At 42.8% G+C, this 26,214-nt stretch overlaps 1 protein-coding gene across 9 annotated transcripts in view; it reads left to right on the forward strand.

Annotated features, from left to right (window-relative positions):
- LOC101472665 (cyclin-dependent kinase 17) overlaps nt 1-25,898 on the forward strand; it is a 49,143-nt gene extending 23,245 nt beyond the window's left edge. For 5 of the 9 annotated variants that reach the window (XM_004558902.5, XM_004558901.2, XM_076878109.1 and 2 more), the window contains 15 exons: nt 2,583-2,716; nt 9,280-9,405; nt 14,874-14,930; nt 15,038-15,152; nt 15,340-15,434; nt 15,515-15,577; nt 15,671-15,794; nt 16,650-16,770; nt 17,126-17,223; nt 19,574-19,679; nt 19,860-19,902; nt 19,984-20,074; nt 20,173-20,250; nt 21,290-21,410; nt 22,581-25,898. In XM_004558902.5, coding sequence (XP_004558959.1) covers nt 2,583-2,716; nt 9,280-9,405; nt 14,874-14,930; nt 15,038-15,152; nt 15,340-15,434; nt 15,515-15,577; nt 15,671-15,794; nt 16,650-16,770; nt 17,126-17,223; nt 19,574-19,679; nt 19,860-19,902; nt 19,984-20,074; nt 20,173-20,250; nt 21,290-21,393 — 1,355 coding nt within the window. In that variant the 3' untranslated portion in view covers nt 21,394-21,410; nt 22,581-25,898. Of the gene's footprint in view, nt 1-2,582; nt 2,717-9,279; nt 9,406-14,873; nt 14,931-15,037; nt 15,153-15,339; nt 15,435-15,514; nt 15,578-15,670; nt 15,795-16,649; nt 16,771-17,125; nt 17,224-19,573; nt 19,680-19,859; nt 19,903-19,983; nt 20,075-20,172; nt 20,251-21,289; nt 21,411-21,838; nt 21,876-22,580 lie in introns of all 9 variants that reach the window. The other 4 variants (XM_076878107.1, XM_076878110.1, XR_013094719.1 and 1 more) reach the window with 3 other exon arrangements.
- Nucleotides 25,899-26,214: the final 316 nt, after the last annotated feature.

Here is a 26,214-nt window from a genome sequence, read left to right on the forward strand (position 1 = left end):
CTGAAGTTTGGTCCGTTTACAGCATCCTGCCATGCGATTGCATTTGTCTCTAACCATGAGGAACCTTCACGTTAACTTTTATAAGTGGAAAAGTGTTAGTGTTCGTCCTCCAGCTTCACTGTTTATGTTATGCTAACATAGCTGTGTCGCTAGCGATCACGTAGCACATCATTATATATCAGCTAGCCCAACTTCAGTAACCCTACAAACGTCACTGCTGTTTAGTTTCCTGTCTTCATTTATGTTGGAAGTGATAGCAGAGCTGTACGTTTGAATTTTTTCAGAAATCTCTCCGTCAGAACATGCTATATCATGCTTAGGTAACTAGCGAAACTAGCGAGCTAACTTCCGCTAGCTTCCTGCTAACTTCTAACTCCGTTAAATGTAATAACTTTTGTTTTCATGGATGCCTGGAAGTTAAACTTTATAGTTACACCTGGTAAAGCAGCAATGCTGATCGTTTTATTAAAGATCAAAGAATTTAGACAGTTTTCAACTCTCAGTGATGCTGCAGTGTTGTTTGACCTGAAGTCAAATATACGGAGTTTGGGACCCAGATTACTCCCAGATTTAAGAGCATCTTAGTCCGACAAATACGACAATAACAACGGCCGCTTGCATGTTCTGAAAAAAAATGTGCTTTGTTGTGTATCTGACGGACAAACACCAAACCAGTTCCACATCACGGAAGTTGCACCATTTTTACAAACCAACAATCGGCCATGTGCGTATGAAAACAAAGGCACTGCGCATGCGCGTTTTACTCCCATTCTATTGCGATATTTCATTTTCCTATCGTTGCCTAACATTATACCGGTATTACCGTGAACGGTATAATATGGCCCAGCCCTAACTGGAATTTTACTTCCCTGGTCAGATCATCCTGTTTCATCTACCCACATCTGCTGTTTACATAAACACACAAGATCGGGACCTCTCAGAAAGTGAGAAAGACATGTGATACTCATGATCAGTGATGCTTACTCATCATGCGTGTGGTTGTGCGTGTATCTGTCAGTAGATATCCCGGATCAGTTTCTCCAGCCTGTGGTGTCACTTACCTTCAGTGTAATGTTTCACCATCTTGGTTGTGAGGGTTAATTCCTGATTCCTGATGCGACAAAAGACATTTTCTTACAAAGGTATATCCATTCCCTGTATCCTTGTGCCTGTCTTTGAGGCTGCGCACTATACATCAGACTTGGAGGCCCACTAGATGCCTACATTTCAGCAATAGCTGTCTAGATATTGTGTCTAGGTCATGCAACAGTATGGCTGTTTGTCTCTGTACCACCACCTCATCACTGTAGGAGGTTAGGTTAACAAGCCTTTAGAACTTTTATAGAACCTGAAAATTAAATTTAAACTCTCGAGAGCAAGAATCACTGTGTAATTGACTTACAGAAGGTATAATTTCACACTATAGGTATCATTCAGCTTTTAGGTTAATGGGAAACTACAGAGTCAGAGGATTATTTTTAACGCTATGCCCTCTTATTAATTTGATAAAGACTGAATAAAGACCAATTTAAACCAGTTTTAGAAGTACTTATCTGTGCTTTTTTCTATGTTTTCCATCTTTTCAAATATTTTTTGGTCCAGAGACCAGCCTGTTTCAAATCCTAGAATAAGCCTCAGATGTTTCACAGCTGACAGACAGCACACTGTAATAAATAGCTTTACCTAACCGGCCCTCAGTTGTTAAATCCCACAACTGAGGTGTTGCAGTCACTCTGGGGACTCATTTTTCTTTCCACTTCATCAGCTCTTCCAACCAAAACCATCCACCCCACTGTCTCCTAATCTTCCCTCGATCTGTCTGTGCTCTGCTGTTGGGAGCTGATGTTTTATGGGTAAACGGTACATGATTGTAAGGTGTGAGCTTGCAACTGCACTCAGCCTACTTCAGTTTCATGAAAAAAGTTATCTTTACCAAAACAAACACCAGGGAGACCCCCCCCCCCCCCCCCCCACACACACACACACGTACTGTGTGTGCTGTACATGACCCAGACAAAGAGAGAGCCCTCCACCCTTCCCCCACATTTACTCACAAACTCACACATCACTGAAGTAGACAGTCCTGTCTGCTGCACCGTGACTCATTAATCAGATGGATTCTGGGGCACATGAAGGTGTGTGGTGGTGGGGGGGTTGGCACACAGAGATGGCAGCTCCTATTGCACGCAGGGTAATATTGATCTCGTACTTACTCATCTTACCAATACCATTTTATACACTTGTTTTACACCCCTGTGTGGCTTGATGGTATGATTCATCATTTGGGGGTTGGGGTCCTACTGTGTCATTCACATAATGGGTGAGTGAAATTTAAGACAGATGTTTTGTTTTCTTCTGATCCCATAGAGAGAGTAGTGAAATGAAATAGGGTGTCATTAAACACAATCTAAAAACCTGCGCGTAGGTATTTATGTCAAGGGACACCCCTTTAGCCTAGTGGGTAGGACATGCCGCCCTTGTACCAAAGGCATGTCGCATCTCCTGTCTCTCCCTGTTTTACTTTTTCTAAGACATAAATCCCTGAAAAAAGTCTCAAGTCTTTGCACGTTTGTGTTTCACAGGCATTGTCCATGAAAATGTGAAGATGGGTTCAGATGGGGAGAGTGACCAAGCATCCGGCACGTCCTCTGATGAGGTTCAGAGTCCAGTGAGGGTCCGTATGAGGAACAATCACCATCGGCGCATCTCTAATGAGGTATGATGATCTGGGACACGCCCACACACAAACACACACATACCTTTAGCCCGGGCGTACTGTACTCTTTGATCAAGAGGGAAAATGCACCTGCACTCAACATTATTAATTGAAATTCAATAGTGATGCCAAAGACTGTCTGAAATCATTCACTCCTTCACTATTCACCTCACAATATTAAGTAGATTTTATGTAGGAAACCATACCTTGTGGCTAATTTTAGAACTAAAATGATAAATTGGACAGGCCCAAATATCAGGATTGGCCTGTTGCTGATATACTGGTACTTTTTTTTGGTTGATAAATGACAAGAAAATACATAAAAAGAAATCCCAAGTTAGAAATTAGGCAAAGAAAGAGAATAATTTTCTGTCTGTGCTGTATGTAAAACCTAAACAAATAGAAAGGGGACATTTCTTATTTTTTGTTACTTTACACTTAGACCTTAGAAATAAGACCATTCCTTTGTCTTATTTCCTTGCATGTACACTTCTCAGTGGTAGCTGTCTCTCAGTTAGTATACACTATACACAGTGTATTATATGATAGACTGTATAAAGTGAATAGTGAACACATGGCATTTATGTGGTACATTTAAAGGGATCTCTTATTCACCTTTTCAACCCCATATTTTTAACCTTCTTTACTTTTATTTATATATATATATATATTTATATACAACCCCCAGCATGCCCCTGCGGGCGGTTTATCCTTCAAGCTTGGGTCCTCTACCAGAGGCCCGGGAGCTTGAGGGTCCTGCGCAGTATCTTAGCTGTTCCCAGGACTGTGCTCTTCTGGACAGAGATCTCCGATGTTATTCCCGGGATCTGCTGGAGCCACTCGCCTAGTTTGGGAGTCACCGCACCTAGTGCTCCGATTACCACGGGGACCACTGTTACCTTCACCCACCACATCTTCTCGAGCTCTTCTCTGAGCCCTTGGTATTTCTCCAGCTTCTCGTGTTCCTTCTTCCTGATATTGCTGTCATTCGGAACTGCTACATCGATCACTACGGCCGTCTCCTTCTGTTTGTCTACCACCACTATGTCCGGTTGGTTAGCCACCACCATTTTGTCCGTCTGTATCTGGAAGTCCCACAGGATCTTAGCTCGGTCATTCTCCACCACCCTTGGGGGCATCTCCCATTTTGACCTCGGGACTTCCAGGTTATACTCGGCACAGATGTTCCTGTACACTATGCCGGCCACTTGGTTATGGCGTTCCATGTATGCCTTGCCTGCTAGCATCTTGCACCCTGCTGTTATGTGCCGGATTGTCTCTGGGGCATCTTTACACAGCCTGCACCTAGGGTCTTGCCTGGTGTGATAGACCCCAGCCTCTATGGATCTTGTACTCAGAGCTTGTTCTTGTGCTGCCATGATTAGTGCCTCTGTGCTGTCTTTCAGTCCAGCTTTGTCCAGCCACTGGTAGGATTTCTGGATATCAGCCACCTCCTCTATCTGCCGGTGGTACATACCGTGCAGGGCCCTGTCCTTCCACGATGGTTCCTCGTCTCCCTCCTCTTTCTTGGGTTTCTGCTGCCTGAGGTATTCACTGAGCACTCGGTCAGTTGGGGCCATCTTCCCAATGTATTCGTGGATGTTCATGTCTCATCCTGGACTGTGATGCTGACACTCACCAGTCCCTGGCCCCCTTCTTTCTGCTTAGCGTACAGCCTCAGGGTGCTGGACTTGGGGTGAAACCCTCCATGCATGGTAAGGAGCTTTCTTGTCTTTATGTCAGTGGCTTCTATCTCCTCCTTTGGCCAGCCTATTACCCCAGCAGGGTACCTGATCACGGGCAGGGCGTACGTGTTGATGGCCCGGATCTTGTTCTTACCATTCAGCTGACTCCTCAGGACTTGCCTGACCCTCTGCAGGTACTTGGTGGTTGCAGCCTTTCTAGTGGCCTCTTCATGGTTCCCATTTGCCTGCGGGATCCCCAGGTACTTGTAACTGTCCTCTATGTCTGCAATGTTGCCTTCTGGTAGTTCAATCCCCTCAGTTCTGACTACCTTCCCTCTCTTTGTTACCATCCGACTACACTTCTCCAGTCCGAACGACATTCCAATGTCATTGCTGTATAGCCTGGTAGTGTGGATCAGTAAATCGATGTCTCGTTCACTCTTGGCATACAGCTTGATGTCATCCATGTACAGGAGGTGGCTGACAACTGCTCCATTCCGTAGTCGGTATCCGTAGCCAGTCTTGTTAATGATCTCACCGAGGGGGTTCAGGCCTATGCAGAACAGCAGTGGGGACAGAGCATCTCCTTGGTAGATCCCGCACTTGATGGTGACTTGTGCTATGGGCTTGGAGTTGGCCTCTAGTGTTGTACACCACATCCCCATTGAGTTCCTGATGAAGGCTCTTAGGGTCCTGTTGATCTTGTACAATTCTAAGCATTCCAGTATCCAGCTGTGGGGCACTGAGTTGAGGGCCTTCTTGTAATCAATCCAGGCAGTGCACAGGTTGGTCAGTCTGGTCTTGCAGTCTCGGCTGACTGTTCTGTCTACCAGTAGCTGGTGTTTTGCGCCTCTGGTATTCTTGCCAATCCCTTTCTTTGCCCCACTCATGTATTGACCCATGTGCCTGTTCATCTTAACCGATATGATGCCTGACAGGAGCTTCCATGTAGTACTGAGGCAGGTTATTGGTCGGTAGTTGGATGGGACCGGTCCCTTCTTGGGGTCCTTGGGGATCAGGACCGTTCGACCTTCGGTTAGCCATTCCGGGTGTCTCTCGTTAACTAGCAGCTGGTTCATTTGTGCTGCCAAACGCTCGTGGAGTGCAGTCAGCTTCTTCAGCCAGTAGGCGTGAACCATGTCGGGCCCTGGTGCTGTCCAACTCTTCATACTGGAGACCCTTTCTTGGATATCTGCCACTGTGATGGTTACTGGACCCTGTTCAGGGAGGTCGCTATGGTCTGCCCTCAGATCCACTAGCCACTGAGCATTGCCGTTATGGGTTGCGTCCTTCTCCCATATGCTCTTCCAGTATTGCTCCAGCCTTGGTGGTGCTGTTCTCTTATTGTTCCCTTGCCACTGAGAGTACACTTTTGCTCTGTGGAGAACAGCTGGTTTATTCTCCTGCCTTCTATCTCTCTGGTGTACCTCCTCAAGTGGCTGGCCAAGGCTGTGAGTCTTTGCTTGGCAGTTTCCAAGGCCTCAGGTATGGACAGTTTGCTGTATTTCTTATGCACCTTCTTTGCCGCACCTTTCTGCAACTCCGTTAGTTGGCTAACCTCCCTCCGTGCTACTTTGATCTTGCCCTCTAGCCTCCTTCTTCATGGAGGGTACTGCCCCTTGTGGCTGTTCAACTTGTAGCCAAGCATCTCACTGATCACTGCTGCTGTATTGTAGATCAGCTTGTTAGTGTCGGTAATCGTGGTTGTAGGTATCGTCCGTAGTGCTGCATTAACATCATCTAGCAGACCTTCTGAGGGTACTTCACGTAATCTTGGTAACCGGCTACGGGGGATCCAGGTTTCAAGCTTGGCCATGATCCTATTTTTCAGGTCAGTTGCTCTCGCACTCAACGATCCTTCTCCTATCGCACTTGGGGCTATGTACCCAATCTCGGGTAGGGGTGATGATATCTCCCCCCTGACCTGGCGTCCTGACTCCTCCTTGCCGTAGCATTTATGTTGTACCTCGTCAATCTCTAGCTGTGATAGCAGTCGCTTCTTTCGAATGTTGGAACACTGAGCTACTAGTTGTTTCGCCGTCATTGTGGATGTTGGGTATCAAAGAGAATATATATATATATATATATATATATATATATATATATATATATATATCCATCCATATAACAGCTAAGATACTGCGCAGGACCCTCAAGCTCCCAGGCCTCTGGTAGAGGACCCGAGCTTGAAGGATAAACCGCCCGCAGGGGCGTGCTGGGTGTTTATATATATATATATATATATATATATATATATATAGTAATTACGGATGTGTTTGTATGTGTATTTAAGTATTTGTGCGTTAAGTATTTGTGTACTGTATGTATTCAGTGACCTCAATATTTTAAATTTTGAACATCTATTATTGCAACTGCACATTTATGAGAGAAAAATATAGCAGGCTCTTTTTATTTTCACTAACTTGTGTGTATATGCGAGTGCACCTGTGCTATCTGACAGATAGTGTTGCTGTTTGCTGCTGAATCTCTGAGTGCCGTCATGTCTCGGTCAGGCTGCGTGTGTCCGTTTGAAGGAGCTGCAGAGTGTTGAGCACAGCAGTATTACGGGAAATGCCTCTAGATACAGAGCCTCTCACTGCTGTGAGCAGTGGATGGGACTAATTTAGACCATGTTTACGAGAGAGAGAGAAAGAAAGAGAAGGAGATGGATTGGCAGTGTGGGAGAGGAAAATGTTGGGGTGAGAGTAATTACGTATGTCGGTGTAATTATTGCAATGACAAAGAAAAGGGAGATCCAGGAGAATAGGGCTCAGGAGATGATAAGAGAGAAAGTAAAGAAGAGATGGAGGACAAAATGATGGCAGGAGAGAACAAAAAAACAATGTTTTCTCTGTGCCACCCCCTCCATTCACCCCTTCCCCCCATCTGCCTTTCTCCCCTCAGGAATCTGTCTATTCCTCTTTTCCTCTGCTCCTGCATCCCCCTCCTCCAACCCTTCCCCCCCCCCACTTCTTTTCCTAAGTATGTGGATGGCACTCTACCACAGTGCCAGCCCTCTCTCACTCTATTTCTCTCTCTCTCTCTCTCAGTGTGTGCAGTCATGTATCAGGTTAGAGACATGCATCGTTGAAAGCGCATGTGTGTGAGTGCATAGAAAAACACATTTAAGGAGGACAATGAGGGAGCTACTAGAGCTGTTCTGCATTGTGAGTACAGGGGCACACATGTTTTGTTTTGTATTTAGATCTTTATTCAGTCTCTACCAGTGAATAAGAGGGCAGGAGTGGCTGTGTTTGTGAACTTTTGTCTATTGTTACGCCTTTGAAAGACAGTGTGGACAGTGAATTTTGTGTGAAAGACTTTTGTTGTGATCACGAGGTGTCACTTTCATTATAAATTGCATAAAATATCAAATGTTTTGCTTGATGAAATTTGCAGTCATTTGTATTTATATGTCTAACACTACCGTATATATGGTGTTGTAGTGCTTACACGTATTCTTCTCTTTTATGATTCCAATTTTAAGTTGAGCTTACAAATGTGCTAACTACAGCTAGGAGGCATTTCTGTGCAAGCGACTGTGGCTCACGTTTACATTGTCTCACATATACTGCTAAAACATGCAGAGCGTTGCTTTAGGATTCGTCAGTTGTCGCCATCCATATAGTTTATATATACTTTTTTCATGTGACATGCATGTTGTGATGTCAGCCAGTCAGCTCAGATAAAACTATTAAAGGCATACAGTACCTCTACATCTCATCTTCAGGCATATACACACTTTAATATCCTCCTATTGCACGGTTACATGTAAACAAACGTATCACTACATATTCACACTGAGGACACACACTTGAGGGGTGTTTTGACTGGGTCACCTAACTACTGCTGCCATGGAAACAATGTGTGACTGGCACCTTGCCGGTGATCGTGTCACAGAAATTTGCATTCCAGCAAAGACTGGAAGGTGAAAGTTCTTGCAGTGGCTAGAAGCTGTTAACAACACTGACTCAAATATATGATGATGTTTAATTCCTAAAATTGTGTCTAAAATGTGATCGTCTAAAGCTAAACACTTCCAGAGGGAGAGGCTGCACTTAGCAATTGAAGTCAAAAAGAACTACAACATGAATTAATTAGCAAAAAAAGTAAAAGATAAAAATATCAAGCGTGCTTTCATTTTGAAAGAAATGCAGATCAGCCTGGAGCCTATCCCAGTTGTCATTCATCTTGAAGAGAGACACTCATTTGCATTTACATTCACACCTATGGGCAATTTAGACCCCACTATTGGCATGTCTTTGGTCTGTGGGAGGAAGCCGGAGTACCCGGAGAGAACCCAAGCAGACATGGGGAAAACATGCAAACTCAATGCTAATAGTGCATTATGAAAATGTAGCCAAAACTAGCCAGTAACTAGCTGGAATTTATCCTGATCATGTGGTGGTCTTGCACTGGCATCTTATTCAGCCATAGCGAGTATAGGTGTTATCCACATCATCATTCGTCAGTCATTCACAGCAGCAGATGGCACCTGTTAACCAAAGGTCTGCTCTCATTTGACAAACTCGCAGCCAGGAGAGACAGATGGAGCAAGCTGCTTGTGAGTAGACAAGCAACCAATAATATTTAAAAAGAAAAAAAGCTTTGATTTGATACCAGATCATAATGGTTAATTAAGGTGAAGTAATAACAAGCTGATAAATGATGAAGGAACGAGATTTATTTAATGCGCATTTGTAAATCTTTTTTTGTGACATATCATACCAAACCAAATTTAAAAGGTACGGAATATCCTGAATATTTCAGGACTAATGTCTTTATAGTATAATTGTAAATGGAAAAAGGTTTTTAATATTGAAAATCATGTTTCAGTTTCTTCATGTCTCCTTTTGTTTATTTGTTCTTCTCTTTTAGGACATAAACAAACGTTTGTCTCTCCCAGCTGATATCAGGCTACCAGAGGGCTACTTGGAGAAGTTTGCCATGAACAGCCCGCCCTTTGACAAACCCATGAGCCGCAGGCTACGGCGCGCATCATTGGTCAGTACTTAATTTATCTGTGTGCACATTTGCATCTATATATATGTGTGCAAAGCAGTTGAAGCTAGTCTCTGATGTCATTTTGTCATTTTATCTGGGTGTGTGCTTGCCCTTTTTCATGCTGCTTTGTGTAGAAACAAAAGTAATGTAAGCTTTCAATGCCATTGTACACTACTTAAATGCTTGACCAGGACCATTATTGTCTAAAACGCACACACAGAGCAACGACACAAACATAGACTCACTTTAAACACACACTGGGCTATGCTATAGTGCTTACAATGCCTCAGTAGGGGCATGAATGATAGATTCTGAATTATGCATACAGGCCAAGAGCATTATGGGTATGAATTGGGGTCTGGCAGTGAGAGGAGGGGTTGTTCGGGAAAGAAATAGGCTTGTATTCATGAATATGCAGCATGTCCTTTAATTGTTGAAGTGCCCCTGCTCTGTCACTTGGTTTTTATTTTGGTCACACTTTTTTTTTCCAAATTACGGTTTTGTTTCTGCCATCGCTCCAACTTTCAAGTTTCCTGTTATACATTATTGTGCCCTTTGTTTCACTCCACCCACAGGCTTGCGTAATTTTAAAGGGAATTCAGTGTACTTAGTCAATGCATTACATTAAACAAGATTACTGAAAGCCTGATATTCTTTGGGAAAATATGAAGGACTCATCCTCCATCAACCGTTTTTGCTGTTATTATCAAACAGGTCCATTTGCCCGCCTCAATCTCTCTGCTTGAAGCAACTTAATGACGTAGCTTTTCTGCAGGAGGCTCACAGACTTGAAAGCAAAGAGTCTCTGAGGGGAAGTATATGGTATAGGGTGGAGCAGAAGAAGAGGATAGTCATATATATTAGATGTATAGTGTGCGTTTTGTTGGGTTTGCCCAGCTGTGTGGAGCTGTGTATTGTTGGAGTTGTTGTATGTGTGTGATGTAATAGATCAATCAATAATTCAGCAGAAGTGTCAGTCTCATCTGCTGCAGCTCCTCTCCTGACTGGGATTACACCCCAGGACACCTTGGGATGAGCTAGAGAGCACGGAAGAGAAAGGAAATGTACAAAAGGAGATGGAAAGAGAGGACTAAAAGGGCTTGAATGATAAGATGTCAGGTTTAAAAAGGGCATGGATAACTGAAAAATGCTAAGCAAATGTAAGTAAAGACAAATGGAAACATTAGTGCCACTCTGTAGCTGGATTTAGGTTTTATACCAGGAAAACAAGGTTTTGATTGATCCCGAGCACTCTGCCGAGCTTGCAGCCCATGTATTCAGAAGATGCATCACAGCCAGACTGTTTTTGTTCTATTAGTCCTGGTCGTTCCTTTATATAGGGTAATGCATCCATGCAAAAGTGTGTTTCTGACCGTGCAGTAGTCTGAACATGGTTTGCACAGTATGTACGGTATTCAATTACTTTGAATTTGTGCTATGAAATGAATTAGCCTGCAGAAATTCCTCATTCACTGCTCATCTGCTCCTGAAATAGTTTAAGTACATTTAAAAGGAGCTAAAGATGTTTAAAATAAATGGTTTCACAAGAGATTTAAGTTTAACTAGAGATTATCTAGTGAAGGAATCCCATTGGCTGCGATGACCCATGGGTACTCAATGGTATGACATGAGTCCTGAGTGCTTGTGGATTTTACTACACCTTTCTTGGTTCTCAGCCTTTATTTTTACTGTGGAGTTGTGATGCTATCAAGTCAAAATTTGTCCACAGACAGGCAAACAAACACCTCCCAAATTGCTTAAAAAAATTCCTTTGTGGTATTTCCTGTTGCAACAAGCAATACCAGTTATCCTGTTATGTTTGGAAAAAATGTTTCTGAGAAAACTGATGTAATAGCCTCGGGGCTGCCTGTGCGCTTGTCATATGTTACGGTAATGTAGATCATGTTTCCGGTATTCCATCGCAGACTCTGAAATCACGTGTTTTGAGCGTCGAATTGTTGCCAGTGTAATGCAAGTGAAGTCGGTATCAGTTTTCGCTCATGGCTGTTGCACATTGGTAATCAATTATTCACAGCAGTCCAGTGAAACTCAGTGTTCCATGGCACTGAGGAGCGAGATGTCATTTTATCTCGAAGCACAACACTTAATCATATTATGCAGCACTCACTTCTTTCCACGAACCCGTTCAACCTTACAGCAACAGAACACTGAGCTAAAAAAACTTCAATGCCTATTATTATGTCCCTCTCTCTTTGCTCATGTTGTGTTTTCATTGTAAGTCACATATGATGTAACTGTCAACTGATGAAAGCCAAAAGGACTGCTAAGTATTGTGCAGTCCTTCGGTTTTCTTTTTTGTTGCTGTTGGCAGGTTTACATGAACATGGTGACAGTGCAAGCTGGTTTATTGGCCGATTGATTATAGTTCTGAGGAAGCTTCGTGTTAATGAATGGCCTCATCTTTCTTCCCACCTCTCATTTCCTGCCACCTCTTCTCTTCTCAGAAGGCTATCATTTTAGCTTTCCCACTGAATACTATAAATCCAGCCTCGCTCTCAAACTTAAGCTTTCTTCTAGGTACCACATAAAGAAACTGTAATTACAAGTGAAATATGGATAATTCGTTTGATTTCTTTGTCAATAAATATCTTCTTGCAGACATTTCACATCCTGCATTTTTTTGTACTATGAGTTCATCAGCCTGTGTTGCCCTGCAGCCTGAGACAAGGCACTTACACTCACATATTGTTTGGTTTTATCTTACTTCAGTTTTGTCACTAAAACTTGGCCTGACCTAGTTCTGCTGAGTAAGCTCGCTAGAGCGTTGGGAATGAAATGAACCTATTGCCATCAAAAGCATACGCAGGCGCACAAGCTCACACTTATGAAAAACATGGTAAGGCAGTCGGAGAGCACTGCTGCACACCGGTAGCAGAGAGGTGCGCCTTTCTGTGTGCACGCACTCCTTCACGAGGCAAGATTTATTATATGATTGTTATTATAGGGGTTAGCTGTGGGGGAGGTGGCAATAACGTCTTTGTGTGTGGGTGTTTTTTTGTGTTAGATTTACGTTTAAGCATAAAGTGTGTCTAAGTGTATGTAAATTCAAATTCAAATTCAAATTTTTATTTGTCACGTACACAGTCATACACAGTACGATATGTAGTGAAATGCTTGGACAACTGCTCGTGACCTAAAGAAAACAAAAAAGGAAAAGGCTATGAATAAGATAGGAAATAAATATGAAAAATTAAAAAGGGTAAATTTAACTAGGAAGGAATAAAATATAAATTAAGGTTAAAAATGAAATAACTGTACAACACAAATTAGAATGAAGGGTAAATTTAACTGGGAAAGAATAAGATAAAATATATAAATTAAAGTTGAAAATAAAATAACTGTACAACAAAATACACAATATAGAACTATATAAGAATGTATGAAGAAATATAAATAAATATATACACAATAACAGCAGCTGTACAAGTATTAACCGGAAATGAAGAATATAGTGACCAGTGTTGTGCAAAACCAAAGTCCAGAAAGTCCAGTGTGTGTGTAAGAACCATATGTGTGGGTCAGTACTGTGTGGTGTGTGATTGAGAGACCGTATCGCCTGCGGGAAGAAGCTCCTCCTCAGTCTCTCTGTGTTGGTCTTCAGGGAGCGGAATCGCTTTCCTGACCTCAGCAGAGAGAACAGTCTGTTGTTGGGATGGCTGAGGTCCTTCACGATCTTCCTGGCCTTGGTCCAGCACCGCCTGCTGTAGATTGAGTGCAGGTCAGGGAGCTCGGAGCGGATGGTGCGCTCAGCTGACCGCACAACCCTCTGTAGAGCTCGTCTGTCCTGCATGGTGCTGTTCCCGAACCAGGTTAAGATGTTTCCCGCCAGGATGCTCTCTATGGTGCACGAGTAAAAGTTCCTGAGCACCTTGGAGGGCAGTTGGAAGTCTCTCAAGCGTCTGAGGTGGTAGAGACGCCGTCGGGCCTTTTTCACCACGGTGTTGATGTGACAGGACCATGACAGGTCCTGCGTGATGTGAACTCCGAGGTATTTGAAGCTGTCCACTCTCTCCACTGGGCACTCGTTGATGACGGGGGTCTGGTAGTTCCTCTCCTGCTTAGTGCTGAAGTCCACTATCAGCTCCTTTGTCTTACTGACGTTTAGAAGGAGGTTGTTCCTCTGGCACCAGTTCTCCAGATTCCTAATCTCCTTCAGGTAGGCCGTCTCGTTGTTATCAGAGATCAGGCCCACCACGACGGTGTCGTCAGCAAACTTGATGATGGTGGTGGAGCTGGTAGTGGCCACACAGTCATATGTGTACAAAGAGTACAGCAGGGGGCTCAGAACACACCCCTGGGGGGCTCCAGTGCTGAGTATTATAAAGTACATGCCCCTGCTTTACATAAAAGCTCATATATCTACTCTGATTGATGTGTTTCTTTCATCTTTTTTGTGAGTTTGAAGGGCTGAAATTGACGTGTAACAAATAAAAGCACTGATTTAAATACACAAATAAGAATGTGTCAGTTAATTAACAACTTCTGCACATTTAAACTCCTGCTTACCCATGTCCACACTCACTTGTCTCAGTGTGTAAGTATGCCATCTTGTATCCGAGCTTATTCAGATGTGTTTTTTCTAGGCATGCCTTTAAAGACATCACATGCTTCAACAGCTAACTTGGTCACCGGAGACCCTCCCCCTCCCTCGCACACGCATACGTACATGCATTGGCCTGGGACTTTGTACGATTGTCACGATGGGACAGACTAAATTAAGAGGGTTGAGTGTGTTCATTATAATGAATGTAAAGGAAACGTCACACAATTAGACAAATTATTGAGGAAAAGTGAGAAACAAGTGACAGGCATAAACCCTGACAGACCTGTGGGCATCACAGCTTTATATAGCGACATCCATCCATAATTCATGACTTCAAAACCCAGGAGCCACATACATTATACAGCTAACCATGTATAACTGAGCTCAGGTTTATTTCAGTTATCACTCTGCAGTGTTTACCTTCCACATCTTTATAGTCTATAAAAATGTTTAGATATAAAAACGTAGTTGCCATATTTGATTATCTTTGCTACACTGACACCTTGTGGCCAAACAGTATATGTGCATCTGTAAATTACGTCACACCTTCCCAGTAATGACAGTTAAAGAACCTTTGAAGAGATGCAGATTTCTAGATAAATGTTGATATTTTTGTCCTTTTCCTTTTGAAAATATTATGTCTGCAGACTGTTGTTCAAGATGAATCACACTCAAAAATACAGAATAATCCTAAAAATTGCTCAAGCAGCCCTGTAATTTGTACACATTACAGGATAAAAAAAGGCCTGGTGACTCAGAAACCTGCAATTGTCGGAGAGATTTCAAAAGTAGTGAGGCTGACAGTTAAATTAAATATGATGCAGTATCCGATCAGGCTGTGCAAAAGCAAGATTTGACCTGTCATTGCCAGCCTCCTCAAACGCCTTCTCTCTGTCCTCCACAGTCTGAGATCGGCTTTGGGAAACTTGAAACCTACATCAAACTGGACAAACTAGGAGAGGTGAGGTCAATAAAGAGCCACCAGCAGAAGCAACGCAATGCAAACAAAGTGTTCATCCACTGTATTTTACTCATTCATTTACTGTTTTTTTTTTTACATCTCTGCAGGGGACCTATGCAACAGTATTTAAGGGGCGAAGTAAGTTAACAGATAACTTGGTCGCCCTGAAAGAGATCCGCCTAGAGCACGAGGAGGGCGCGCCCTGCACCGCTATCCGAGAAGGTACTGACAAACAGTTGTGATTTGGAAGCACACACCTCCAAAGTCAACATGGCACACTTGTACATACAGACAAAAACTTGACAAAGTGTCTTGTAGCGCCACGGGCTGTGACTGAAGTATGAGCCGTGTTACGTCTCACAGCTTGTCTCTGTTTGACTGACAGTGTCTAATCTGTCTTCTCCTCCAGTGTCTCTACTGAAAGACTTGAAGCACGCCAATATTGTCACTCTCCATGACATTATCCACACTGACAAGTGCCTAACACTCGTGTTTGAGTATCTGGTGAGTGTCACTTTGTTTTTAATGTGTGAGTTACATGAAACCAGAAACTACAGATAAGCACTTTCTTTCTTTCTCATCAGGAAAAAGACCTGAAGCAATATATGGACGACTGTGGGAGCATCATGAGCGTTCACAACGTTAAGGTAATCTAGAGTATTACAAGCGGTCAGTATTGAAAAATGGAAATGTGTCTGGTGGCTGATTGTGTTGTTTACATCCTCTTCTCTCCACATCAGATCTTCTTATTTCAGCTTTTAAGAGGTCTGGCGTACTGCCACAGGAGGAAGGTCCTCCATAGAGACCTGAAACCCCAGAACCTGCTCATCAATGAAAAAGGAGAGCTCAAACTGGCAGACTTTGGTATGTCACCTTTGTCATTAACTTAAAGGGCAGATAGTTTTGTATAATATGCTGAAAGTTCCTTTATTGCTTAGTTTTCTAAGGTTCTCACAAGCTAATTACTTAAAATATTATTTTTGTCTCATTTTGATTATTTCAGTTTTCAAAGATAGGCTCAAAAAACATGTGGACAAGGATACTTAAACGTGTGGAGTGGAGGAGGATGGATCAATCCTCCTCCAGTCCACATGTTTAAGTATTTTTACGCAACATGGATCCATCAGAGTGAGATAAGTGTGTGTGTGTTTTTTAGAACCCAGTAGCCTTTTATATACACCCTAACCCAAACAAGTACGAGTCCCACTAGCAACTCCTAAAGGTCATGCTACTCAAAACAACATAGTTTGGAGTAATTACCCAACACTCCCCTCCTTTGGTAAAAGTTGTAACATGATATTTCATTAATTCCATATCACTTCATATGGAAGCTAGCTTTATGCATGATCTTTTTTCAGGTATTGTGTATCTTATTTGTGCCTGATACTATTTTGCCTTTCTGTATTTTGAGTTTCTGTTCTCCTTAATGTATGTATTCATTATATTTAATGCATTTTTATGCAATTTAAAGGCCCATCCTTGTGCATAGCAAGCTTTGTACTTTATAAAAATAAACAGTAAATATGTAAAGTTAAAAAATGTAACAAGAATTGATCTATGTCATAGAACACAAAACTTTAAAATTCATCAACTACGACACTATGCAAAGTTGAAAAGCTGTTACAGAGTTTGGATAAGACATCTTCTCACAGGTTCACAGGTGGTGGCCCACATTACAAAACTGTATTTTTATGAACTAGTCTCACTATTTAAAATCAGGTTTGGCTCGAGCTAAGTCGGTCCCTACGAAGACCTACTCAAATGAAGTTGTGACATTATGGTACCGACCACCAGATGTGCTGCTGGGCTCCACTGAGTACTCTACACCCATTGACATGTGGTGAGTGGACACATTTATCAATACTGCCCATTTTCATTGTTTGTGCAGCTGTCACTTCTGAGGTACCAGCATATTTCAGAGTAGAGTTGTTTCTTTTGTCTTTCATCAGCATTTAAATACTTTGTATGGATGTTAGGACATAAACATTGTAGAATTTGATTAAAAAGGTTCTTTTTTCATATTTATGTATAGAATTGGAGAAAGTTAGATTTTTAAAAATCTTTTGCTTTATGCATTAGATAAAAACAACCACTTTGCAACTCGTTTATAGTTTTACATCCCCTGGCAGCCTGAATCTGCATAATAGATGACTAAAACACTATAATTTTGTACTACTTTATTGTCGTTCTTCCAGGGGTGTGGGCTGCATCTTCTATGAAATGATCACAGGCAGACCTCTCTTCCCTGGATCAACTGTGGAGGATGAGCTTCATCTCATATTCCGCATCCTTGGTGAGACACCAATGGAATTTGGATGAGCATTTGCTTTTATGTGTGCGTGTACACTGTGTGCATGTGTATACAGGGAGTGCAGAATTATTAGGCAAATGAGTATTTTGTCCACATCATCCTCTTCATGCATGTTGTCTTACTCCAAGCTGTATAGGCTCGAAAGCCTACTACCAATTAAGCATATTAGGTGATGTGCATCTCTGTAATGAGAAGGGGTGTGGTCTAATGACACCAACACCCTATATCAGGTGTGCATAATTATTAGGCAACGTCCTTTCCTTTGGCAAAATGGGTCAAAAGAAGGACTTGACAGGCTCAGAAAAGTCAAAAACAGTGAGATATCTTGCAGCCGGAAAAGGGTGGAGTGCCCACTCCGGGTCGGGGATGAGTTCCTGCCCCAAGTGGAGGAGTTCAAGTATCTCGGGGTCTTGTTCACGAGTGATGGGAGAAGGGAGCCGGAGATCGACAGACGGATTGGGGCTGCAGCTGCAGTAATGCGGACGCTGCACCGGTCCGTCGTGGTGAAGAGGGAGCTGAGTGTAAAAGCGAAGCTCTCAATTTACCAGTCGATCTACGTCCCTACCCTCACCTATGGCCACGAGCTGTGGGTAGTGACCGAAAGAACGAGATCGCGGATACAAGCGGCGGAAATGAGCTTCCTCCGAAGGGTGGCTGGCCTCTCCCTTAGAGATAGGGTGAGAAGTTCGGCCATCCGGGAGGGGCTCAGAGTAGAGCAGCTGCTGCTCCACATCGAAAGGAGCCAGCTGAGGTGGTTCGGGCATCTGACAAGGATGCCCCCTGGGCGCCTCCTGGGTGAGGTGTTCCAGGCATGTCCCACCGGGAGGAGGCCCCGGGGCAGACCCAGGACACGCTGGAGAGATTATATCTCTCGGCTGGCCTGGGAACGCCTTGGTATTCCCCCGGATAAGCTGGAGGAGGTGGCTGGGGAGAGGGAGGTCTGGGCCTCTTTGCTTAGGCTGCTGCCCCCGCGACCCGGCCCCGGACAAAGCGGATGAAGATGGATGGATGGATGGATCTTGCAGAGGGATGCAGCAGTCTCAAAATTGCAAAGCTCCTGAAGCGTGATCATCGAACAATCAAGCGTTTCATTCAAAATAGTCAACAGGGTCGCAAGAAGCGTGTGGAAAAACCAAGGCGCCAAATAACTGCCCACGAACTGAGAAAAGTCAAGCGTGCAGCTGCCAAGATGCCACTTGCCACCAGTTTGGCCATATTTCAGAGCTGCAACATCACTGGAGTGCCCAAAAGCACAAGGTGTGCAATACTCAGAGACATGGCCAAGGTAAGAAAGGCTGAAAGACGACCACCACTGAACAAGACACACAAGCTGAAACGTCAAGACTGGGCCAAGAAATATCTCAAGACTGGTTTTTCTAAGGTTTTATGGACTGATGAAATGAGAGTGAGTCTTGATGGGCCAGATGGATGGGCCCGTGGCTGGATTGGTAAAGGGCAGAGAGCTCCAGTCCGACGCCAGCAAGGTGGAGGTGGAGTACTGGTTTGGGCTGGTATCATCAAAGATGAGCTTGTGGGGCCTTTTCGGGTTGAGGATGGAGTCAAGCTCAACTCCCAGTCCTACTGCCAGTTTCTGGAAGACACCTTCTTCAAGCAGTGGTACAGGAAGAAGTCTGCATCCTTCAAGAAAAACATGATTTTCATGCAGGACAATGCTCCGTCAAACGCGTCCAAGTACTCCACAGCGTGGCTGGCAAGAAAGGGTATAAAAGAAGAAAAACTAATGACATGGCCACCTTGTTCACCTGATCTGAACCCCATTGAGAACCTGTGGTCCATCATCAAATGTGAGATTTACAAGGAGGGAAAACAGTACACCTCTCTGAACAGTGTCTGGGAGGCTGTGGTTGCTGCTGCACGCAATGTTGATGGTGAACAGATCAAAACACTGACAGAATCCATGGATGGCAGGCTTTTGAGTGTCCTTGCAAAGAAAGGTGGCTATATTGGTCGCTGATTTGTTTTTGTTTTGTTTTTGAATGTCAGAAATGTATATTTGTGAATGTGGAGATGTTATATTGGTGTCACTGGTAAAAATAAATAATTGAAATGGGTATATATTTGTTTTTTGTTAATTCGCCTAATAATTATGCACAGTAATAGTCACCTGCACACACAGATATCCCCCTAAAATAGCTAAAACTAAAAACAAACTAAAAACTACTTCCAAAAACATTCAGCTTTGATATTAATGAATTTTTTGGGTTCATTGAGAACATGGTTGTTGTTCAATAATAACATTATTCCTCAAAAATACAACTTGCCTAATAATTCTGCACTCCCTGTATTAAATTATGCTCTTTGTCTTCTCCAGGTACTCCCACAGAAGAGACTTGGCCTGGTATCACCACCAGTGAAGAGTTTAAGACATACAATTTTCCCCGCTACCACGCAGAGCCCCTTGTGAACCACGCACCCAGGTATAAAGATCTAGTGGAGGCCTGCATGTGCAGATTAAGATTCATTTTCTGGAGGAAAACGTAATGACCATTTGGAAACAGTGGGAACACCAGATTCCTGTGCAGCTTTTGATCTCACTGCCACTCCTCTCGGTTCTTTCCATCCGCTCTTAATTTTTTTCTCTGCTTTCTGTCACACAGGATAGACAATGAAGGTCATGACTTGCTCTCAAAACTCTTACAGGTAAAGAACATAATTAATTACAATTATCTGCTGTTTACAGATCATGTACACCATAATGATTTTGTCTTTATGTGTCCCTAGTTTGAAGCAAAGAAGCGGATATTGGCTGAGGATGCTCTCAAACACTCTTATTTCAAATGTCTTGGAGAACAGGTTCAGACTCTGGCTGACAGTGAGTACATGCATTTGACTTGAATATCCACATTAATTGCACAAACACTGTCCCACATAACCTTTGTTGCTTGTTTTTCTTTTGTTTTTCTTTTTTAGCTGCATCCATCTTCTCTGTAAAAGGGATTCAACTCCAGAAAGATCCCGGAAAGAGATCCTCAGTCTACCCAGAGTCATGTAAGTGCTCAAGATTTAAAAAGAAAAAGAAGGAAGGGATGAAATGAGAGAAATCAGGAATCCTCGATAAAAGTATGATACAGGATAGGACTTGCTCCCTGTCTTCCTCCTCTTCTCGCTCTTCCTCTAAGTGTTTGCTTTTTGTCGTTTCTCATGCCACTGTGTGGTCTATTACCAGGTTCAGCCTTCACCACACACAGATCCCCCAGTTCCAGTATTAACATCGCACAATGCCATTCACTCAGAAGCAATATTAAATTCACGAATAGTGGAAGCAAATAGCACAATCTAGTTTTATCTGTGACTGACATAAGGGCAGGGATAGCTCAGTAGGTAGAGTGGTTGCCCCATGATCGGAAGGTCGGGGGTTCGATTCCCCTTAACAGCTACCCTGAGGTACCCCTGAGCAAGGTACCGTCCCTACACACTGCTCCCCGGGCGCCCAATGGCTGCCCACTGCTTCACTGAGTGAATGGGTTAAATGCAGAGAGCAATTTCCCCACGGGGCTCAATAAAGTACAATAATGTACACACTTTCTAAAAAGACTTCACATCACTGTGATCTGGTTGCCATGCTAGCGTTAGCATTTAAGTCAGCTTCAAGTACAGCAGTACAGCAACGTGAATGTGGCCTTAGATCCATTTTAGAGTATGTTTAGCTTTCCTGAAGTCCCGTCACATGTAAACAAACCAGTCCACCAAACCTTGTATACATGGCTGCTGAAATGCAGCTGGGGAGAGTTGCCTTTGTCTGAGTCTCTGTACATTAACCCTAACCCTTCAACATTTGCTTCGATTTGTTTCACAGTTTCTGTCCTTATCACAGTCTGTGTGTGTGTATCTTTGTTTTTCTGCTTGTGTTGCCTCGCTGTCATGTTCTGATAAACTGTCCCTTCTCTTTGGTGCCCATGCTCTCTTCTTCTGCACTGCTCATCTTTTCCTTAATCCTTTCTCTAATCTCCCTTGTGTACCCTACTCCAACTCTTCCGTAACACCTCAATATTCCCAACCTCCCCCCCTTCTCCCTAACCCAAAAAAGCGATGGCCAATAAGCTAGGCTCCGCACCCTCGCAGTACTTCCAGAGAGAGGCAGCCAATCCCAGGGCTCAGAGTCACAATCTCTCCTCTACTTCCACTGGCTGAGTGGCCCTACTGTTCTGGTAAATACAGTCTCTTTCATGTGTCAGTAATCTCGCTCTCGCTTTCTTTTTTTTGTTTGGCTGCCACCGGGCCTTTTTTTCTTCTTCTCTGTCAGCACCGCTCCTTTGCTGCAAACACCACTTTATATAAGACCATTCCTGAATTGCATTTAATTATATCCATCTTCCCTCCCTGCACCCTGTCAACTAAAACAACATATTATTTATTAGCTGTTTCTTCATGTCTGTGTTTTGTTGGTTCCTCTTCATATTCAAGCCTGTTCCCACAAGCATTCTTCAGATTTCACTTCACTAATCCCCTTTTTTTTCTCAGAGCAAGCCACTCCTAATATTCATGTGAGGGAATCAAAGGGGCAACAGTTTGTTCATAAGAGCAAAGAATGTGATCTGAGGACAGGGGGTCATTAGATTTTTTTGTTTTTTTCCAGTCCTGTTTAGATTTCTGCAGCGAGAGATGTAGCGTCTGTAAGTGAGGCTTTTGTGCTGTGGGTTTGTTTGACTTTTGTGTGCAAAAGTCTTTTTGAATTAGCATGGATTTGAGTGCTTTACTGTGCTGTATGTTATACTTTTGGTAAGTGTGATTTAGCTTAAGCAGCATTACGCAAACTGCTCTTTTTAATTTCATTATATTTCTTCAAATTTCCAGTAGAGAAGTGTCATTAGCAGCAACTATGTGCCCTATGTACACAAAGCAAGGTCAATGAAGATGGGTTTGTCACATTGAGCCAGGCATTTCCAGCACACATACACCCTCACTGAACCTAACAGGATTCACATCAAGCCCCTAGAAAACTTGTCAGTCGAGTGGTCAATGCAGAGAAAATGACTGGATGATTGGTAGGTTTGCAATCTAGTAAAATATTAATGTTTATCAACTAGTGATTGAAAGGTGTAACACAGATACTGTTCACTGTTTTGTGATGTTTTCTAGACTGATTGACTAGTTGATTAAGTTTAAGTTGTGTGATTAATCACACTGAAACAAATTGCTGCAGCGTTCATGAAAGTGTGTCCAGTGTTTCTGAACCCAACTGAATTTATTGTGTCGCTGGCATGGAGTGAAATTTACAATGTTTGAGTGTCCAAATCACATCCAAATGTTTGTTTGTTTATTTGTTTTTCACATCGTTCCCTCTCTCTCTCCCCTGTCTTCTTCTGTCTCTCTCTCAGCCCAAGGGAAGAGCAGGAGGCAGAGTGTGCTGTTTTAGTGCCGGCGATGAGATGAGGAGGACAGTGACACGTGGAGCTTGTCTGTCAGACATACATCCACTGACCCTGCCGCCTACACACTGAAGGAGTGACACACACGCACCCTGCCACATAAATACATACTGACAGGAAAAAAAAGACACACACAGACACACACACACTGCAAAATGACAACAAACCCACACAAAACTAAGGCTGAAGATTTCATTCTTAAAAATAAAGACTCAGCTCGAACCCAAACATAAAAAAGAGAAAAAAAAATGTGTGTGATGCTGGAAGAAAAGTCGGAGAGTATATGAATCTCCTTGCTGCTGCTACTACTGCTGCCCAGTATGGGGCAGTGTTCAGGATGTGAGCTGGTTTTAAAACAGACCTTGCTGTTTGAGGACGAAGGAGTCTCGAATGGACTTGAATGAAAAGAAAGAGAAAGCTGGAACCCCGACTTTCTCTTCCATGGTTTTTTCTTTCAGACTATTGCTGTATATAAAGAGACTGAGCTGTAGAACTAGAAGCTTTTTCATGCCGCACCTCAGCCTGAATCCAAACTCTAAATATTGCACCTCAACTCTAAACCCTCGCCTGATCTCTCAGCCCTTTATTACATAACCCTTAAATGCAACCAGTCTCTGCTTTTCTGTCATTGTCCGTCTTTCTCTTTTCTCTTAAAAACACACTCACATGCTGATGCTCACTTGAAAGTGTGTAGATCTTTGGAGTTTACAGAGGTAGATTTTTGCACCTTATTGTTCATTAGCGGTCCGGGTGGCTGTCATTATGATACCTCATCAAGTACACACCAGTGATATTGAAATGAAGAAGACCCAAACAGATAAACCAAAAAAACAACAACAACAAACAGTTTCACCACCCATGGACAGATATATTGCACAAATCATTACTGCAGTTAAAAACACTCAGCAATCCACATACTAGTAGTAGACATGAATTATATTTGTCACGTTCTTATATGCTGTAAAGAACACTACGCTACAAGATGCTCCTGTTTCTATACACGAGGAAGTTATCGTTGAAGGACAGAGAGGTAAAAGTGTACAAATCCTAACCTGCTTATTATTAGACACCTCCCTCCTCTTTTGCCTTGACTCAGAAGTTGTCCGGATTTGTTGTCTGATGTGCAGGTATTAATGTTGAGCTCTTCTACAAGATGTGATCAAAAAGTCCTGAGGACATGTCCATAAAAACCCAAAGAGGGCCAATCTCGCGTTGGACCGCTTTCAGCGCAGTGCAGAGGTGCACAGGAAGCTGTCTCACCGGAAGCCCAGTTCTGTTAGCCCCATACCTGTGCCTCCATGATTCATGCCGGATCTCCTTAAAGCGACGACCCTTCATCCATGGCGATTGTGCTGGTTAGCAAGACGTGATGGTACACTGGTATGCACTGCAGTTCAGATGGATTCCCCATCAGGCTCCTCAGGACGTTACAGTAGAACATTACAATAGGAAACTCCCAGTCTCACTCCTTCTCTGACACGCTGCCTTCAGAACACTCCTTGGTAAAAGCTGAAGACCCGGGTCTCATCATCAGGGTTGATCCTTTGCACAAAATCCGTGTCAGTTTGAAACAGAAGTTTATATTTTCTATTAGAAGTTTTTAGTCCATGGTGCAATCTCAGAGTGCACACTGTGTGGTCAGAACGAGACTTCAGTGGAGCGATCAAAAAACAAGAGCTGCGATGGAAGCTGATTGCACATGCCATGACCTGTATTGGTAGATTTTATTCTGGTAAGACGTTTGATTTTTATGCACAGGTTCTCAGAACATTTTGATCACACCTCGTATTTGCACCCAATTTTACCTCTTTAAATCATGAGTGGATCATCCAACATCCCCACTTTTTCCATCCCAACTCTATGTATTTTTTTAAGTTGTATATATGATCATATGTGTTACTTGTCAGAAGCAAAGATAATTCCAGGATGCTGTTCTCAGTCTTTACAGTAGGTGACTGGCTGGGGACGTGTTGCACATTCCTTGAGCTCAGGACTTATTCCTTGTGTTGTTTTGTGGATGCTGTGTTAGGTACAGATGGTCTTGTATGTTTCATCCCTGATAGAAGTGGCCTGAAACCCTTTGCAAAGCTGGCTTAAATTGTATGCAAGGTACAATTTATCAGCATCAACCTGTCGATTTCTGTCACTCGTTCTTTGTTTATTTGACCCAGATGTTGATGTTAAGAGACTAACTTACCCAAGTCTATTCTTGCCATCTCTCTAAGCATGTTTCTGTATTGAACACCAGTGGTTTTAATTGGTATATGAAATAGCTGCTGCTGAAGAAGGAATACCTCCTTTAAATTTTGCATGAGACATTATGACCTTATCGCGTGATCTCTACACCAAACACCACCTTACCATCTGGAGACCGTACACGAAGACAGAAGTGTGATGTGCAGGCAGCACTGGGACTAGATAGTTTGAATGACAAATCTGACTTATCCAATACGTGTATAATACAGCAGAAACTGTCATGTAGCGCGTCTAACTGGGCTGAGTATTTAACAGGACTTGAAGCGCTCAGACACACTGTTGTTTCATGCTGTTATTATTACAGGCTGCCATAAAACAACAACAACAAAAGAAAAATAGGACCAAAGTAAGTCCTCCAAGCACCAGGTGTTCAAGCACACAACTGTTTCACACACCCAAATCTGCTGACATGTTAACATGTACTGTATCTGTGAGATGGCCTGTGATTTTAGTTTGGATTTTCCTGTACCTCGGGCACTGACAGGGTCATTTCTGCATCTTTCTTAATTTTTTATAAAACTGATTCAGAAAATGATCACATGTCAGTAACTGTCAGAAGGACTACTTATTTTCCCAGAGTGTGACAGTATGTAGCATGTACATAGATGGTCCCCCACTCTGTATATACAAAAGTGTACAGGTTTGATACAGCTATTAACATTCTGGCTTTTTTTGGGGGGGGGCTTCAGTCATAGCAATATTTCTGTAATCAATAAAGCCATGGTACTAGGATGGGTATGATTGCATTTGTGTTTATTTAGGAAGGCGTGAGAGACTGTGAATGATCAAACTGTGACATAACTTATCACAGGTTTAGTTGTTTTCTGTTCTACATGCTGGATCCAAAAGGCTGAAATGAAGTATCATGTTGCAAAATGAGTACAAGACACTGATGATTTTGATTGATTTTATTTTATGTTTTTCAATCAATGAAAGCCATAAAGGTTATATAGAAGGACAGACCTTAAGAAGCAAAGAGGATGTGTATACCTAATAAAAAATTAAAAATCATGTAATTACTTTTTTCTTGTCTTAAATCTTTTGAATATACGTTACTATCAAGTGTTCTTTACTATTACTTTCACAGGGTTTTAGCAGTTTGCTGCAAAACATAAATTTCTAGTTTAGCTTTTGCCTGTATTTCTTCATTGTGAAAATTAAGGTCCACTTTGTTAGCTACACCTATTTAACTGTTAGTTAATGCAGCTATCTAATCAGCCAATCACATAGCGGCGGCTCAATGCAATTATTCATGTAGACATGATCAAGACGACCTGTTGAAGCTAAACCGAGCATGAGAATGGGGGAAGAATGATTTAAGTGACTC

This window comes from Maylandia zebra, linkage group LG20, assembly GCF_041146795.1.
Source record: "Maylandia zebra isolate NMK-2024a linkage group LG20, Mzebra_GT3a, whole genome shotgun sequence".
Taxonomy (NCBI): Eukaryota; Metazoa; Chordata; class Actinopteri; order Cichliformes; family Cichlidae; genus Maylandia; species Maylandia zebra.